The sequence below is a fragment of the Lycium barbarum genome, chromosome 10 (assembly GCF_019175385.1).
Source record: "Lycium barbarum isolate Lr01 chromosome 10, ASM1917538v2, whole genome shotgun sequence".
NCBI classification, from domain to species: Eukaryota; Viridiplantae; Streptophyta; class Magnoliopsida; order Solanales; family Solanaceae; genus Lycium; species Lycium barbarum.
The window spans coordinates 8,184,876-8,205,250 of NC_083346.1; the positions used below are offsets into that span (position 1 = coordinate 8,184,876).

At 32.7% G+C, this 20,375-nt stretch overlaps 1 protein-coding gene across 1 annotated transcript; it reads right to left on the reverse strand.

Moving 5' to 3' along the window:
- Positions 1-3,688: 3,688 nt before the first annotated feature.
- On the reverse strand, positions 3,689-5,455 carry LOC132615343 (SKP1-like protein 1). Its single transcript, XM_060329927.1, has 2 exons — positions 5,146-5,455; positions 3,689-4,265 (listed from the first exon to the last, which is right to left on the reverse strand). Exons 1-2 carry the CDS (start codon positions 5,405-5,407, stop codon positions 3,988-3,990), a joined length of 540 nt encoding a protein of 179 aa, XP_060185910.1. The 5' UTR covers positions 5,408-5,455; the 3' UTR covers positions 3,689-3,987.
- Positions 5,456-20,375: the final 14,920 nt, after the last annotated feature.

Below are 20,375 nucleotides of genomic sequence, written 5' to 3' on the forward strand. Positions count from 1 at the left end.
AAATATTTTCTTTTTATTTCTCTCAAACCTTCCGTAGAGGAGAGTTGTGGTATTTATCCAACTATACATGAGCACGTCCTTATCCATAATGTATTCATATTTCACTTTCAAAATGGGCGAGCATTCACGATGCTCATCACAAGTCACAATATTATGTTCAAGGAATGGACTATAGTCATATATACGTACTTCATAAATTTTCATTATAAGCCTATTGTCTTTATCATATTCATAGACCCACCTCGACATCACTTTGAAATTGTATCCTTTGCTTTGATGGAGGATTTATAAAATTTCATCAAGTTAGGCTGCACGACAACCGCGTGCCCAATGACCTTTCATACCATATTGATGACATGACAAAAATTACCTTCACCACCATATTGGTGATAAAAATTACCTTCACCTTTCGAAGGACTATTTGGAGAACCCATAGTGTTCTTCCTTTTATAATTACCACAATGATAACTATTATTATTTTGTCCCTTAGCACGCCCACGTTTATTCGTATAACCATTGTAATTATTTTGTCATCTTTCAGACGTATCATATACTGCTTCCACATTCACTTAAGAGAATGGAGCAAATTCATCAGTGGAGCGGGCTTCATAATTTTTCGTCAAAATCATATTATTCTGCGTCGGTCATCATTATATCATCATTATAGTGCATTTGGACTTAAACCCAACGTCTTACCCATATAAAGGCTTGTTACGCTATAAATCGATGGGACTTGAACCCAATATCTTATATTATTGTGGTGCACCGGGACTTACCCGATGTCTTATCCTCTTGATGTGATGAGACTTAAATCCACCTTCTTATCCAAAACCAATAGCATAATGGCCCAAAGTGCAGCGAGGCTCACCGTCGAGCCTTAAACAATATTATCACCTTTAATGGTTACAAATAATCAACATATTTAGTCATGATGAGCCATTGAAAATATTTAAGCATGTAACTGAACATATAATTTAAGCAGTTCATCTGTACTTTCAAAATAATAACGACTCTCGTTCAGAGGGGAATACATTTCGTCAAACTAGCCGAACTAAGATACCTTCATCTTCTATTTTGTCTTTTTCGTTGTATTGCACCCAAAATAAGTAAATAGTCTTGATACCGTGGAGCAAACTAAATATCAAGTAGCATACACGGAGTACATATTGTAGTCCAAATAAAATGTTAATCAAAAGAAAAGAGTGGATAATTCAATTCATGAGGCCTCATAACAAATAAAGGCAATCTGCTCCTTTTATCTTATGGGTATTATATTGTGTAAATGTGAGTTATCAACATAAAATATACTAGAACTATAAAGCTAAAATATATTTATTGCCACAGAGAAAAACAAACAGTTCTGAAAACTATTAAGTCAACTAGCCAAATCCAAAACCGGTAACATATAATTTTCGCATCCACTGATTTGGACAAACTGATTAACCGATCCACAATCTCCAACGAATTGCAAAGTGCTGAATAACAAACTAAACATACAATATATAAAGGCATATGTAGATGCTTAATAGTTGATTATTCAAACATGGATTTAAGATGTCAAAATTATGTGGGACTGCATCTTGCAAATTTAATTAGAAAATTCATAAAACAGACTTGGTAAAATTTTTGCTTAGTCAAAACAAGTTATTTACTCGGGATATATTTTCTGGAGTACTCAAGTCATACACATAATAAGACACATACCTGGCCGAGTACGAGTGGGATAATAATATGGTGATTGCTAAAGAATGAATACTTGTCTCTACTCCGAAAATGATATTCGTGGACAAAAATTAGCCAACCACTATTATATACCTTGTAGTTTCCCTGGAGATTGAACCGATAGAAAATCAGATCGACTCCTTTAGGAAAAAGATTACGCTGTCTCAATGGTTAGAGACTCGTGCTGATATCGTGTTGTAAATTAAGCTAAAAGAGTAACAATAGTAAAGGATGAAAACAATAGAAATAGAGAGACAAGAGAGGAGAGATTTCTTATTCATCCAAATGTGTTCAAGTGTATACAATATGAATCCCTATGCCTCTATTTATAGTGGTGCATAGAAGCATATAAAAGGGTAGATATAAATATGACATTCAACATATGAGAATGTGGGGAAGATCATGGGTGAAGTGGGAGACATTCCATTAAACCTTTGAGATCATGGAGGAAGTGGGAATTTATTTCTAGAGTGGTGGACATCCATACTTAATATTTCATAACATAAACCTAATATAGCAAAATATTTCTTTCTTTGATCTAGCAATATAAGATCCGTATTCACCATCCTTGCTTCTTCAATTTTTAATTTATTGCTCAAACAAAACTTTTTAGGACTCTTACGTAATCTTTTAAATTTTTTATTCTCGACACGAGCTATACGTGTAAAAAAGGGAAAACTTGAGTGACCTTATTGACTGTAAAAAAAAAATTAAACGAATATTCTATCCTTCAAACAAAAATTACTATGATAATATTTTTATACAAAGATGAAATTATACATTCTAATAAAAATAAGGAAAAAATCAGCATATTAAAGTAGGCACATTAAAGGAGCTCTCTCCACTACTTTTATAATAAATTCAATCTAAATAGGATTAACTCATCTAATAATAGGGTTAACTCTTTCATCTCACTTCTTGTCAGTTTCATACTCCTCTACTAAGTGTGTATATATATATATATATATATATATATATACATTCTGTAACTTAAAGAGTAGCAATTTGCAAGGGCCAAGGATCTACAATATTAAAGAAAAACTGGATCCTCCTGATGCTTCAACTTATATGGCCGCAATTCTAAAATGCTTGGTCGCAGAAGTGAGATTATTGATGTCTCCTTATTTCTTTTGCGATCTTTATCCTTGCAAAATTTATGTGTGCTACATTGAGATAAACGGAATTGGATTCAAGAATTGGGATTCTAGGTATAGTTTATCTATGTAATTCTGTGTTGTTTCTGTAGCTTTTGTTTGCTATCAGGTTTAGTTTTTTTATGCATAGCATCAAATGCCTATAAAATAATTCAATGAACACTTATTTTCTCATTTTCTTAGCTAAGGTACTTACTGGTCCAATAAAAATTACTGCTTTCATGATTTAACTAATTTTTATAAAAAAGACAGCTCTTTTATTTAGAATTGGAGAAGAATGGTAGATCAAAGTTCTAGGTAAGCAATTATCACAGTCATATTATTACTTTGTTTAAAATAATAATCATCAGTCTCTATATGTTCCTTTAATAACATAAGTGTGATCCAAATATATAACTTTAATAAATTATGATGGAATACAAAGCAATTTATATTACAGCTTAACATTTTACTAATTGCACCTGCACTAGTTTAACCTTCAAATATTATTTTATAAGTATCTCACATTTTCACTATTATGTGGTTTTAAAAGTTTGCACCGAATAAAATGGGATATACGTGCAACGCACATATCCACAACTAGTATCTGAAATATCCATAGACCCTAATGTAGAGATCATTGTTTCAAAAATCCCCACACTACCAAAATAAAACCCTTTACCTACTAATAATTTTTTTTTTTTTTAACGAGTGTGGTTTTGAGACCAGTTTGCTGGCACCTCGACTAATTCACGAGATGGTTATTACTTATCGATAAAAATGACGATACATAAAATCAATCCTCAACGTCATAGGTTAAAATTGCATAGTAAAAAGATCATCACAATAAAAAAACATAAACACAAACTAATTAGAGCCAAAGAAACAAATAACCAAATTATTCATTAGTGCAAATACACTAAAACACCATGAATAACATGCAGAGTAAAAGAACAAGAGAGAGAGAGAGATCATTGTTTCAAAAATGCCCACACTACCCAAAAAATCCTTTAGCTACTACTTATTAAAAAAAAACAATTAACGAGCGTCTTGTCGGAGACATCTTGCGCGCACCTCGACTAAATTCATGAGACACCTACTACTTATTAATAAATGACACTATTACTATAATCTAGTTGACGGTATCATCAATCTCAGGACCTTCAAATGCCCATGGAGCATCATCGATAATTGCCTGTTCTTCTTCTGGAGTGAGATCATTGGTAATCTTTAACATCTCCCGAACAGCTCTAACACTTTTGTTCTTCAGCCTATCAGCTGCAGATTGGCAACACAATTCCATCAACTCGTGAATGTTCAAATAATTCGCCGCCATTATGATGTCGAAGAGCTCTTCCCAACCCACGCTTAAGAATTGCTCATCGAACTCCTTGAGATCGTCTTCCTCTCCTGCAAGAGGTAGCAAAATCAACTCATTTATTCGTAACTTGTTCCAAGTTTAAACGAGTTGAGCTATGACCCATCTTGAATAGTATTTCGATTATCTAATAGAATACTTAATGAAAGTCAATTAATTTTTCGTTTCTTTCGAAAATTCCATAATCTCTCAAGGAACCAAATATGAATCTTTTGATTTATTTGGCTCTCACACTCAATTACTTAACATAAATTCTCATATCTTTTTTTATGAAAGCAGTGAGCCTATCTTCAGGCATGAGTGCTAAAGTAGCCTAGAAACTAAATTCCTAGCAATCTTTTTGTAATTATTTTAACGAAAAAGAATTAAAAATAGGTCCCAAAGAGCGGAAAAATCATCCAACTCCTCCAAATACAAGGGAGGGGACATTGCTCTCAGCTAGTCGTAACAACAAAATAACCCATCAAAATATCGAGTCAAATGGATCAAAACAAATAATCCGACTAGTCAAACTCCAACCGAAGCTCAAGCATAAAAAATCAATTTTTTTAGAAAAAATTTGAAAATTAAATTAATTTGAAAGAATTACATCAAAAAGCAAAAAAGTAAGAAAAAAATAGTAAGAGAGATATACTCATGTTAGGGCAAGCTGAGTTATGATCCGTTATTTGATCCTACCGATATTGGTCCAAGCAAATTTTAAGTGAGTCGGTTTTTTTTTTTTTTAATGACATGTTTTTATACCGTAGAAATGACCTTACTGGCCATTTTTCCACTCCGGCTTTGAAAAATAACCGTGTGAAATTTTACTAGTGAAACCTGAAACTCCACGACAATGATTACTTTCAACTACATGTGACTATTTGTAAACTTTACCCGTTTTTACTCGCTTATTTACAAGCTCTTACTCACCTGTTTCCGCAGCCTTTCTAGCATCCTCTTCCTCCTCGTCCTCATCTTCGTCTTTGGTAATGTGTTTGTTGAGATACTCAATGACTTTTGTTAAGGTTTTGCTATCGATGTTTGGGAGTGGAATAACACTTGTAGCGCATCCATCTTCAATCATGTTCTTGATCATTTCCGATTGAATAATTGCTGCTTCTTCAACTTCAAATTCCTTATCATCGTTCGATTTTAGTGTCACTGTTTTCTTCTTGCCTTCTGATTCTGCCATTGATGAAATTAGCTTCTACTGAATGAAATGTAGTGAGTGTGTGTTGTGGGAATTTGGACTTTTTGTATGGGTATATATGGGGGTTAAAAGGTCCCGTGAGAAATGGATCAATGTAAAAAATTGGGACATAATATGTAACAAATTCCGAAAAGACCAATTCATTTATGTCTGAAAATGGTTGTCAGTTTTTCTAGCTTTCTTAGGGACAAGATTTATCGTAAATAGCGGGTACAAGAGGTCTTTTTCTTTTTGTGTTTTCTTTCTTTTTCTTATTTTGTCTAAATTAAGAGACGAGAGAGTTTTACTTTAGATAATTGTGAAGTACTTACTTTATTAAATGTATAATCGATATTAAGAAATAGAATTTATTAATTCATATTGTCTGAAGAGATGTGTTCACTCTCGTGTTATATACGAGGATCTATATACATAACGTAATAGAAAGTGCCAATGGAACTTCTGGTCATATAAAAGCATATACAGTGATAAGATGTGATCCTGATCGAACCAGGTTGAAATAGTCCGATAAGTTATCGACAAACAAAAGCTAAAATGTCGAATGCAAATGAAGAACTTATAACAAGGCCTCGGTTTAATTCCAAGGTTAAGGTATTCCCTATTACGAGCATACTTATATATATTAGATCAAAATTAAACTAGTTGATTCTCTTTGACCAATCGATTAAGCAATCTTAACATTTCGTGCTGAGATTCGATGACTAAACCACATGGCTCAAAGATAATTAATTTCAGAATTGAATAGTTAATATTTGAAGCCTCATAGTTCTGACTTTTTCTAATGAAAATCAAGCATGCATGTCCAGCATTGAATTTTAGGTTCACTTATATGTATAATACTGCCTATGTTCTATTTTACTTGTTCAGTTTACATTTTGAATGCTCTTCAAAAAGCATTATTTGAGTATTTTATTTTACTAAATTATTCATATTATAATGTTTTAAAAATTAAATTTAAATACTAGCAATTCAATTAATTGAGAAACAATCTATATATCTATATAAAGTCGGGACATAAGCTCGCTGATGTGGCACTCTCCTAGGCCAGGGTTGCTATTTATCTAATTTCCTAATATTTTTCCCCCTTATTTTCACCTAATACGTCTATTAGTAGTAATCTATTTCCTCATTAATAGGTATTACTCCCTCTGTTTAAATTTATGTGAACTCATTTAATTGGACACGGAGTTTAAGAAAGAAGAGAATACTTAAAAAATTATGCTGTTAAATGAGTCACATATATTTTGTGTGGCTATAAATCAATGCGTAAAGGTAAATTGTTTCCAAATATAAAAATAGGTCATTCTTTTTTACACAAACTAATAAAGAAATAGGTTCACATACTGAAACAGAGGAATACCATTTATGACCTTTCTGAAACGCTTCTTTGTATCCTTGAAACGCAGGTGCCATTACAATCTTTTTGAAACGTTTCCTTTTTATCCTTTAAATGCCTCATTTCGTTTCTTTTTAATTCCGTTCCCTCTCCCTTTCTTCTTTCGTTTCCTTCCAGAGATATGCATTACCCAGAAACTGAACTAGACTCTCTCTTTCTTTCTTTCTTTTAAGGGTCGTTGGTTTGTTAAAAAATGGAGAATCATAGGAAAAGCAGAGAGAGGGGCAACCACCCTTGAAAGAAAACCCATAATCTATCTGTTGTCACTACAAGAAAGTACAAAAATGGTAACAGCGCTTTTGGCAACAAAAATAATATAGTTGGCAAAATTTAATATTTGGCAACAACTTAGTTTTATTGTTGGCATATATGATGAATCTTTTAAAAATGAACTTTTTTTTTTGTTGCCAAACAATTTAATTTTGTTGCCATAGTATTGGATGTTATTGCAAAAAGTACTTTTAGCAATAACATAAAATTTGTTGCACGTCGTTGCAATAACAGCCGATGAGAAAAGTTTATGTAACAACAAAAAAATATTGTTGTCAAAAGTACTTTTTGCAATAATAGTCTATCTATGACAACAACAAAATTTTTGTTGGCAAATGTCTTCTTTCTCGTGTGCCTCATTCTCGCCATTTCTGGGCTAATCTAACAAAAGTTATATAGCGAGACTTGAAGGGTCTTTTCGCCTAATTACTCTTCTGAGGCAAAGGAGACAAGCAACCGCCATGGCTGCAGACACAGATTGGTCTTTGCGAGTGTCAAGTTGAGTGTTGTAATCTAATGGAGTAGACGATGATGATTTTGATTTTGACATTAAGTCACTGGATAACCATGGAGAAATGAAGAATAAGGTGTGATTGAGTTAAGGAATGTTTGGTTTGTTGTTCATGGAAAATCGAAAAGAGTAAAGTGGCTTTGGGACCATTTTATTCTCGCAAGGAGAAGCAAACGCATGGCCACTATTGCAGGCACATTCATCATACACACGAAACCAACCAGAAGCTTCCTAATATTTCATTTGTGTAAATATTCAGCATTTTATTCCATATCTCAGTATTTGTAAATAGTAGTTAGTTACACACATACAAATAAGAGTAGGACACATGTATAGGTTATTAACAGCAATAGTCTTTTACACAGCTATAAATACATGTACAGTGAGTGTGATCAAATACACAGAGAAAAATTATCTTAATCTTTTGTTCTTAATTTTATTCCTTTATGGTATCAGAGCAGTGATAGTATTCACTCTCTTCATTCTTCTCTAGTCATCTTCTTCATCTTGTTCCTTCGTGAAAAAATGGGTGAACAAACTTCTGAGACTCTGGTTGAGAAATCTTCATCTGCTGAGCTTATAAACTCAGCACATCCCTTCTTTATCTCACCCTCATATTCCCCCGGAACACTCTTAGTTAACACTGTTTTTTATGGGAAAAGTTTTGGGGGATGGAAGAGGGCTATGTGGATTGCTTTAACTGCTAAAAACAAAGCAGGTTTTGTTGATGGAACTACCACTGAACCTGCTGTTGGATCTAACCTTCATTATACTTGGTCTAGATCCAATAACATGGTGATTTCATGGTTATTAAACTCACTCTCTAGGGACATTTCTGAAAGTGTGCTATATTATCACACTGCTAAGAACACCTGGACTAAATTAGAAGCCAGATTTGGACAAAGTTCTGGGGCTAGATTGTATCAATTCCAGAAGGACTTGAGTGACCTTGTTCAGGGGTCATATGATGTGGCCGGGTACTTTACTAAAATCAAGAGGCTCTGGGATGAACTGGATACTATGGTTTCATTCATCCCATGTTCTTGGGATTGTTCCTATGGAGTAAAAGAAAAGAATGTCAAGTTCAAATAAGATGAAAGACTAGTGAAGTTTTTAATGGGACTTAATGACTCTTTCTGTGGTGCTAGAAGAAACATACTTATGATCTCACCATTACCCACCATTGCTAATGCTTATGCACTGCTTATTCAAGAGGAAAAATAGAGGGAGATGCATAGCACTCCTAAATTCCCTGGAAATCTTCCTCTTTTGCTGCTGTTCAACAGAACACCACAGGACAAAGGTCTTTTACCACTAATTTCAGAGCTCAAAAGGGATACAATGACAACAAGAATTCTGGACTTGTTTGCAAGTAGTGTAAGAAACGTGGCCACTCTATTGAAAAATGCTATAAACTACATGGTCTTCTTCCTAATTTCAAGTTTAATAAACAAAGAAACTACCAGAAATCAGCTCAGAGTAATGCAGTGTCCTACAATGATGAATCTGTTCAGACTTTTCTTGGAACTACTCAGTCTAATGAGCAAGGAAAACTACTTAGTCCTGAGCAATTGAGACAAATCATGCAGATGCTACAACAGTTGAAATCATATGATCAATCCAACAGTTCTGATGTCATAGCTAATGCAAACGGTGCTGGTATAAGTTTGAGCCCTTTCTCTTTAAATTCTTAGATTGATATCACAAAAATTACTAACAAAACTTGGTTAATTAATTTTGGGGTTTCAGAACATATGAGTTACATCAAAGAATTTTTTATCAATATGAAATCACTTCCCTATCCTGTCTATGTTGAATTACCAAATTCTCAAAGAGTTTCAGTTTCTTAGTTTGGTTCTATCAAGTTGTTTTCAAACTTGACTATCCACGATGTTTTATTTATTCCTGGTTTTCATTTTAATTTTTTATTTGTCCATAGACTTTGCCAACAACTTTCTAACTTCATGATTTTTTTCTCCCTTTCATTGTTTTATGCAGGGCCCTTCAATGAAGAGCCCCATGCTGCTTGGTAGAGACCAAAAAGGACTATATGTGCTCAACAATAGGAATCCAGAAGCTCCACTCTTGCCTAAGTCTAGTTTTAAGTTACCTAGTTATGTTGTTGATTTCCTAAAGTATGTTTCATCTAGTTTCAGTTGTATTTCTTTTTCAGATGTTAAGAGTAAATTATGGCACCATAGATTGGGCCATATGCCTTTCTCAAATATGAAGAATATTAATGGAATTCCTTTCACTGTTTATTCTAAATTTTTGACTCCTTGTTCTGTTTGTCCATTGGCAAAGCAAAGTAAATTACCTTTTCCTAACAGCCATATATCTTCCAAGAAATGTTTTGATCTTATACATATTGATACATGGGACCCTATAAGACACCTACTTATGATGGTTATAAGTGCTTTTTGACCATAGTTGATGATTTTAGTAGGTGTACTTGGACTTTCCTTCTATCTACTAAATCTAATGCATTCCCTATTCTAAAATCTTTTCTTGTCATGGTAGAAAGACAATTTGCTAAGAAAGTGAAAGTAATAAGGTTTGACAATGCTTGGGAATTGGGTTCTAGCACAGAAACATCTTCTTTTTTATCCAATCAAGGAATAATTCATCAAACCTCTTGTGTGGCCACACCACAACAAAATGGTGTGGTTGAAAGGAAACATAGGCATTTGTTACAGATATGTAGGGTTTTACTATTCCAATCTCACTTGCCACCTAAGTTCTGGGGTGATTGCCCTATGACAGCCACATATTAGATAAATAGGTGTCCTACCAAAATTTTATCTTTTAAAACTCCTTATGAGACATTATTTGATCATCCTCCTTCCTATTCTCATTTGAAAGTTTTTGGTTGTCTTTGTTTTGCATCTACATTATCCAATGGAAGAACTAAACTTGAACCTAGAGCACAAGCTTGTGTATTTCTTGGTTATCCTTTTGGACAAAAAGGATACAAACTCTTCAATTTACAATCTCAAAAATTCTTGGTTTTTAGAAATGTGTTATTTCATGAGAACATTTATCCTTTTATTTCCATTCATTCTGAAAGTTCTATTTTTCCTCTCAATGACACAGTTAACAGTCCTACTCTAGATATTCCCACATTTCCTAGTGATTCAATTCCATTTACAGATTCCAATTCCCATGATCCACTTAGTTCACAACCTAGCATACAACTCCTACCACAATCACCTACTACTCTTCCTACATCATTGCCTCTATCACCTAACTCATCTTCTCAAGACCCTAACTCATCTGATCCTTTTATACATATTCCTGAGTCCGAAACTTCCCTAAGGAGATCTACTAGATCAGTCAATACCCCCAGCTTATTTGCAGGATTACATAGGCAATGCCATTCATCTTTCCAATGTCACTTCTTCATGTTTTAACTCTTCTGTTTCTCCTTCTCCTTTTTCTTTCCATACCTTGTCTCCAACTAATAAAAATTACCATAAATCTATTTGTCAAATTTTTGAACCAAAAAGTTTTTCTCAAGCTATTTTATACCCTGGTTGGCAAGATGCTATGACAAAGGAACTCGAGGCTTTGATCACAAATGACACTTGGGAAGTTGTACCCCTGCCTACTGGAAAGAGGGCCTTACCTTCAAAATGGGTATATAAAGCTAAACTCAATTCTGGTAGTACTTTGGGGAGATTAAAGGCCAGATTAGTAGTACGTGGTGATATACAAGAGGAAGGTATTGACTTTACTGAGACTTTCAGTCCAGTAGTCAAAATCACTACAATTAGATGTGTTCTTGCAATTGCCATTAAAAAAGGATAGGGGCTTTATTAGTTGGATGTTAATAATGCGTTTATTCATGGGGATTTAGACGAAGAAGTGTACATGAAGTTCCCAGCTGGGTTACAAGTCAGTGATCCTATGTTTGTCGATTAAAGAAGTCTTTATACGGGCTCAAACAAGCCTCTCGACAGTGGTATTTAAGATTAACATCAGCTTTGACTTACAAGGGGTTTCATCATTCTTTAAACGACTATTCATTGTTTTACAAATGTTCTGGTTCATCTATTTCTCTTATTGCGGTCTACATGGATGATATTTTGCTCACGAGTAACAACAAAGAAGAACTTGATGAATTAAAATCATTTCTTGACAAAGAGTTTAAGATAAGGGATTTGGGGGACTTACACTATTTTTTGGGGATTGAGATTATTCGTGAACCCCAGGGTCTTATACTTAGTCAAAAGAAGTTCATTTTGGAACTCCTTGATGAATACCATTGTCACGATCTGAAGCCTGCTTCATCACCTTTGGACCCTACTCAGAAATTGACAACCAACATGGACTCTCCGTTACCAGATCCAACTGTTTATCGTCGATTGAGTGGGCAATTGAACTTCTTGACACATACTCGACCAGATCTATGCTTTTCAGTACAATATCTAAGTCAATATATGCAATCTCCACACCATGTCCATCTTACTGCTGCTAAGCATGTTCTTCGTTACCTACTCTTCGACCCGGGATTAGGAATTTTTCTCAATAGCTCCCCATCATTCAAATTGCTTGCTTTTTGCGATTCGGATTGGGACACTTACCAAGACACCAGACGTTCTGTAAGCGGATTTTTTATTAGATTGGGTGGTAGTCCCATCTCTTGGAAGTCTACGAAACAGCCGTCGATTTCACTTTCATCGGCGAAAGCCGAACACATATCGATGCGCAGGGTAGTCGCCAAATTAACTTGGCTCGTTCGTCTTCTTTCAGATCTATCACTTTCACCTTCACTTCCTATTTCTCTTCACTCAGATAGCCAAGCTGCCATACATATCGCAAAAAATTCCGTCTTTCATGAACGGACGAAGCATGTTGACATTGATTGTCACTTCGTCCGTCAACAATACCTCGATGGTCTCATTTCCTTGTCTTTCATCCCTTCTTCATCACAAGTAGCAGATTTGTTTACAAAACCACATTCGGGTCCATCTCATCATCTTCTTTTGAACAAGTTGGGGGTTCGTTCACCACCTTCAACTTGAAGGGGGGTAATGCAGTAGACGATGATGATTTTGATTTTGACACTAAGTCACCGGATAACCATGGAGAAATGAAGAATAAGGTGTGATTGAGTTAAGGAATGTTTGGTTTGCTGTTCATGGAAAATGGAAAAGAGTAAAGTGGCTTTGGGACCATTTTATTCACGCAAGGAGAAGCAGACACGTGGCCACTATTGCTGGCACATTCATCATACACACGAAACCAACCAGAAGCTTCCTAATAGTTCATTTGGGTAAATATTCAGCATTTTATTTCATATCTCAATATTTGTAAATAGTAGTTAGTTACACACATACAAATAAGAGTAGGACACCTGTATAGGTTATTAACAGCAATATTCTTTTACATAGCTATAAATACATGTACATTTTGCGTTAACAGTGGCGGATCTAGGATTTTCACTGAAGGTGTTCAAAAAATAAAAATGTAGTGACTGAGATTTGGACTTAGAACCTCAAGGTGAATTTTGAACACCCTAGACCACTGAACCAACCTCTTCTGTTGTTTTTAGGGTGTTCAAAATCTATATATGTACATAAAAATTTTTAAAAAAAATACCTTATATATACGGTGTAATTTTTTGTTTCTTTCTCAACGACTTGTTGGCAAGTTTCAAATTCTACTTTACCTGCAAATGCGGAGGCAAAGTTGTGTACCAGAGATTGGCTTTGCGAGCAAGAAGGTAAATAATTCTAGGCATATTATAGCTTTATTTTATTTTGTCGTAATGGTGTTGCAATAAATTAATTTTACCTTTGTTTGTCTGTTTTCGTAAGATTACAGTGAATCAAAGTACGATGAGGATAAAAAATAATATAAAAAAAAAAGAGTACGATGAGGATGAAATTGCGCTAGACCTTCAACCGTATCTTCATACACTTGGTTCTCATTGATATGTAAGGTTGTGTAGAAAAAATTGTGGCTGCTAGCTTATCTAATGCGTTGGTGCACTCTGTGTATTTGAAACTGCAGGGGTATTTAGTAACTGAGTTGGTTCTTGGTTTTCTTATTTACAATGGTGAAAAAGATGTGTGCATATGGAGTTGTGTTGTTGTGGGTATAAGAATTGCTAAACATTTTAATGCATGAACAGAAGAGAGCCAAGAGTTTATGTGTTTCAAGGAGCTGAAAATCAAATTCCAGGCATAACCATTTTAGAGCCATTTATTTGTCAAATACAATATTCGGGATTTGATACAAGAATAATCGTGTTTCTTTTACACAACTAAGTGCTTACATTGTCTATCAGGAGGCAATATTACAAGGTCTTGGAATCCTTTGGGTATAAGAATAGCTAGGATTAGGCATATTCCTGTCAAATTGTTAATATTGATATGTCAATTTTCATAGTACAAGCTTCTTTAAGAACCAAAAAGAGGATTATTGGATGGTCTGATTATGTAAACTGAGTGGATATTCAATGCAAACTGAAGTGTTGGATCTTTTTATTCCACAACTAGGTTTCATTGTCTGTTGCTAATGAGAATTTAGAAAAAATTGCAAACAAAAACCATAAGAACAACTACCTTTAGCTGCTACCGTTAATTTAACCTAATACAATGTGGTTAATAGAGCTCCCACTCTTGTGGTCATATAAAATGGATAAAATGGGTCAAATCCGTATTTTACATGGCCCAACTCGCTTATTTACCATCACCATTACATGTCAAGATTGATTAAAGTGAGAAAAAAATTCTTTTTTGTTTCAATGAAGAAGTACAATAATACATGGTGTATATAGAATTTATATGGTGATTGAGAGATTAATTAATTCGCAGAAGGAAAAAAAAAATTCATAATGGATGACTATAATTAACAAAAAAGTTATCATATAGTATGTTTCTATTAGTAACAATTGTTACTTTCCCCAAAAAGAAGTTGTGTCAACAAATGGTTGTATATTTATTATGTATATGTATATATTGTTGTAGTCTTAATATCATTTTTTCTTTCAAAATACTTTTTGTGAATCTGGTTATATGAAAAGTGTTGGAGCTAATCAGAAAAAAAAAAAACGTATCATAATTTAGTCAAATTCTAGAGTTAAAATTATAAAGAACTTTCTAAAAATTCATTTATTTATTTTTATGACCACGCGAAGCGCGGCAAATTCACTAGTTATAATAATAAGAATAAAAAAAGTAAAATATCTCATTAGGTTTATTAATTAAAGTAAAAAGAAAAAATACTTTTACTATATTTAACAAATAAAAGGAAAATAGTAAAATAAGATTGAAAATTGGAACCAAATTATGACAACTGACGAGAGTAGGTCAAGCAGACAAAACGCGTCAGCTCTGACATTCTTCTGCATTTGACCAATAAGACTAAAAAAACTCAAGTCAAACGATCAATTTTATTTTTTTTGGAACCAATAATTATTCTTAAAATGATAAAACGAAGAAATAACTCAAATAAAAGGACAAAAAAAAAGGGTAAGGAAGTTTCATGATTTGTACAACAGAGGTTGTATACATAAAGTTGAAATTTTACTAAGGAAGTTGCAAAAAATGCTCTTATTATACATATAAAAAGTAAAGGAAAGAAATTCAATTGCATCTCATTCAATAAAGTGTGACTTCGTCACAAAATAAAAGTGTAATAATCTCAACTTAAGTTGGGAGGTATTCTTTATGATCTATAACTCAAAAATATGTTTTAACCCAAGCAACTATCGGACTAATTAGTTCATGACATGTTTATGAGCTTAACTAATTTTATCTTTCTCGAACTTGACACAAACCATTGATTTGGCAATTGGCATGCTCGAAAAGATTCTCAATTTTAAGACATAGCAAAAGTAGTCACTCAAACTTAATATATAATGAATGACTCGAGTTTTTTACAAGACTTAAATAATCTTGAACTGACTCATTTTAACTCAAACAAATTTCGTTGAATACCTACCGATTGAATTTTATTTTTTTACTTTTATCTTGATTTTTTGTCATACTATTTTGGGATTTTTTTTTTTTGGTAAAACATTATTCTGTTGATTACACATGTACTTGTCATAGGAAAAAAGACACTGCCTTTCTCATCTAACCATAACATAGTTACACAACTAATAAATCAACAACCAAACAAACTCTGGACCAGAAAAAAGATGTAGTATGTCACCCCTGATTTTTAATCACTCCTAGTGGTGAAATTAGATAATGGTGAAGGATAATAAAAAAAAAAAGTGTTCAAGATTTAATATATTGTAAAAAGAAAGACTTATATATACGATATAATTCGTCGGCAATGAGTTTTCAATTAATCATGCTTCAATAGTAATTGTAATTCCGTCCCTGATCACTCTCTTATAAAATCCTACTTTTAAAATATATAATTAAGAATTGAGAAATTTAAAAACTCATGATTTATATAATATTATAGTTTTTTCTTTATGAAGACTTTAGATTGAAAATAACAAGCAGCCAATGGACATCGTTAATGCCTTCAGCATAAGGCAAACTAACATATCTATTCTTCAGACTTTTTCAAAGAGTTATTAAAAATGAAAATAAAAAACACAAACGAAAAGGTGGAATCATTCTCTGTTGCCGGCAACGTTGCGTTGTTCAATTGATCTCACTTCATATAGATAGTGACTTAATTAATTGCATTTAGAAAAAAGGGTATGGTTGAATTACCTAACACTTACTCCATAGCATCACTTAATTGAACAAGCAAAGTCAAGAGCTATTATGAGTATTTAATATATTAATTAAGGTACAGGGTCAAATTTGCTCCTGAATTATTCAAAATAAAATAGATTTGTCTATCGTTAATAGTGTTGGGGTCAAATATGTCCACGCGGTTACTATTTGGGGTCAAATTTGCCTTTGAATTAAGAGAAATGGAATAAATGTTGCCCTTATTTTTAAATGGTGGTAGCTAAGTACCCCATGATGCCACGTGCCGCAATTAAGAATTATTTTTCTAAAACAGATGGTAACATTTGAACCTTTCGCATGGTTCAGGGACAAATTTTATCCTTTCGCATTAGATAATACTTCGTCCGTTTCATTTCACGTGAATTTATTTGACCGTGCAAGATGTTTAATAAAAAAGACTTTTTAAAACTTGGAGACCTAAACATGCTTAGATAATGTGATTATACATCATATCATTTAGAGTAAAAAAAAATGTAAAAAGTAAAGAATGTCACGTAAAATAACAAAAAGGAAAGTTATGACCAAGAAAAATGTCACAATAAAAGTAGAATTTCTGAAAAATAAAATATGGTGGTGCAATGTTACCGATAATAGGTCTTTAATCTCAAGTTACATGTCGTGTTTTTTTTTTAGCATTTCTAGAAATAATGTCATCCTTCTCATTTAGAAACAATTTACTTTAAACTTTATAATTTCTCCTTAGTGAGATGATCTATAACCATACAAATATCCATGAGTCGTTTTGTGCCATTAATTTTAAGATCGTTTTGTGCCATTAATTTTAAGAGTTCTTATTTCTTTCATACTTTCATACTCAATCAAATACCACCGCATCAAATATCATATGTTCCCAAATTTAATATACCTTAAATCATATTTTAAATCATTATAAACATTATTTTAATTATATAAGCACAAAATATCGTTAATACAGAAAATTTGTGATTTTTTTTTTATTCACATTGTACATGTTACATGTTTTTCTTTTGCTTTGTTCTTATCTGCTTTGATTTCACTTCTTTTGAGTTGATGATCTATCGAAACAGTCTTTCAAAGGTAAGGATGAGATCTCCGTACATCTTACCTTTCCCGTTCCTCGCTTGTGAGATTACACTAGTATATATTTTTGTTGTTATTATTCAAATTGCAACTTGTCAAGATTTTAAAAAAAAAGATATATATATATATATATATATATATTAATGACAATAACAGAATTGCAATAATAGGAGTAATCAAAGGCAATGGGCATGCCGGCAAACACGTCAACAAAGATATGCCAACTGTCTAAAACGCCCCATGTTTCATGCCCCCATTTTGACCAATTCTCCCCACTCTTGCCAAGTCAGCCTTCCACATCTTGTGCATCCAATAAGATAGCTTCATTTGAAAGAAGCCAGGTGTGTTTGATTCATAAGATATTATCCCGATATTTGTATCGAATCATATTAATTAGTATTGATATGTCAAAATAAAGGTAAATATAAGTTTTTATGGAATTTCCAATCTAAAAATGTACCATAGTTTTGTGATATAGACGCACTTTCACCTGATTTGCACAAACTAAATGGATGTATGACGTGCATTTAGACGACATAGTATCTATCACTTAACTATAAATAATTGAATGACATGCATATTCTCATTTTACTAAATCACATAATCATAGTAAGTTAATTGGTTTGGTGTAACCATCGAAATACGACTAAGCATGTACCATAATTTAAGTGTGGACTAAAATTGAGAATTTGAATGAATTATCAAACCTATTGACTACTGAACAAATTTAGTTGACAAACGTAGTTTATGTGTCACATCTAGATCGTGAATTTGTTATGTGAAAGATTGGTCCCTTCGTTTTGGGGTGCAAGTATTGCGGCATGAAAAGCAATTACGAATAAGTAATAAAAATGTATAATTAAGTGACACATATCAATATATCATACATTTTTGGTGTGATGTTAACGGTATAAATCATGAAATAGTTATGTTGTATCACTTTTTGCTAAGTTAATTAGATGTTGGTAGTTTCTTTCCACGTATAATAATGAGAGGACGTCGACGGTGTAACTTCAAAGTTCATTTTCTATCTTGAACAGTGTAATAAATTTGACATATTCAACTAATAATGACTAAATTCAATCAATTAAAAGTTGACTTTTTTCAAATATGAATAATTCAATTTCTTACGTATATTGCTATTCATATATATAGGGTGCAAAGGGCTACTGTTGACACATTGCTTTGATATATCAAGTTTGATCATTTTTTGCATATTTTAACAAAAATAAATGTGAAAACTCACACAGAGTGTTGATCAAATAACTGAAATTCAAAATATGTCATCTCCTTGTGAAACTAATATGAACATATTCTGCAATGCATCAAGTCTCTTTATTGGAGTGCAAAGGAAATAAATCCTACTTTTTCTTTACGAGTAATACTTAGTTTGAGTTACAGTAAGTAGTGGTCGGATGGATATAATCTTTCTATTTTAATAAGATATTTCATGTTCGAACTTTAAATATAGAATAAAATCTGATAGGGAGTATTTTCCCCTTTAAGGGGTTTTACGCGAGACGAATCTAAATTAATTAATCGGAATCTTAATATGGAGTCCAAACACTGAAAGAAAATAAAAAAGGTTACCTAGTTTGAGCTATAGGAAAAAGTATACTATGGAATTAAATCATAACTTGATCACCTCTAACTTCATGACTTTATAAATCTTTGTATACGTAAAAAAGGTTATCAATTTATTGTTAGTTGGGACTTGGGAGAATCAATATATGTTTACCTTCATTCAAATTGGACTTCTTCTATGCTCTAATAATTTAATTTTGTTATTGAAATATTTTTGAGAGAGTCAACATTAGTGAGTTCATCTATCATTTAATTTGTTTGCATTGTTAACGTGTTAACTAATAAACAATAGTTAAGTCCCTTTGCTTAAGTGTTCTTACCTCTAATCAATTCCTGCTAAAACCCAAATTGATCAAATAATTTATGAAACAGTGAAGAAGGAAATGATTCAGTGGCGCGTCTTAAATTCCAACTTTAAAGTTACACAAATCCAAGTTAATTAACTCAATTGTTCGTTCATTAGTGACTAAACATTATTTTATGTGACTTAAGTTTAAATTTCGACTCCTATTTCTGTCAGGTGCTGGATTTACTCATGAATCTCTCAATCATATGGTAGATGGTTTACACATGATCAAATTTACAGTCGTTAGTTCGAAAAGCAGAGGGAAGAGTATTCATGAGCACTATATAAAAGCAACAAAGTTAGGGTCAATTAATTACTAAAAGCCATGGTATCCTACGCATATAATATACTAATATTCTTTGATTTGGTTTAGTGAGATGTGGACCTATTCTAACATGTTTCCAGTGCAACTTCAACTTCTTATTACTCCAAAAGTAAAAAAAATAAAAAACAAAATGAAAAAGATTACATGATCTCAAATTAGAAGGGCATTATTGTCCAAAAAAACAGCTACAAATTTATTTCGTGTTAAGATTGACCATACAATATGCATGTATTTTTCCTCTTTCTCCCCCACTTTTAACATTACCAGTTCACACATAACAGCAATCCACTATATTTTATAAATTTTCATTGAAAATACCTTAATTTTTTCTCATTCGGTGTCCGATACTTACATTAAAATCCGATTAATCCAGATTCGTACCGATAGAATAGGACCCATTCGGAGGAAGCGCTTCCTATCAAGAATTTTTCATACCCAAAATCTCTGATTATGAAAGAAGCAACATCATCCGATGCATAGCATCCTTTGATGGTAACACCTTAGTTATTTAATAGGAATACTATTATTCGATAGATACTTATAAATCACTGGGTAATTATACAAAATCAGGAAATTAATTTTAACGGTTAAAAGTTTAAAAATAATATATTAATCATGTTAAGCAATAGATAAATGATAAAAATGTTAAATATCATATATTTATTAATTTAGAGTAAATAGACAGTGTGACAAAGTTCTTACCGTACATCAATAACATACTTAATATAATCACAGTAGATGGGTCTGGAGAGGG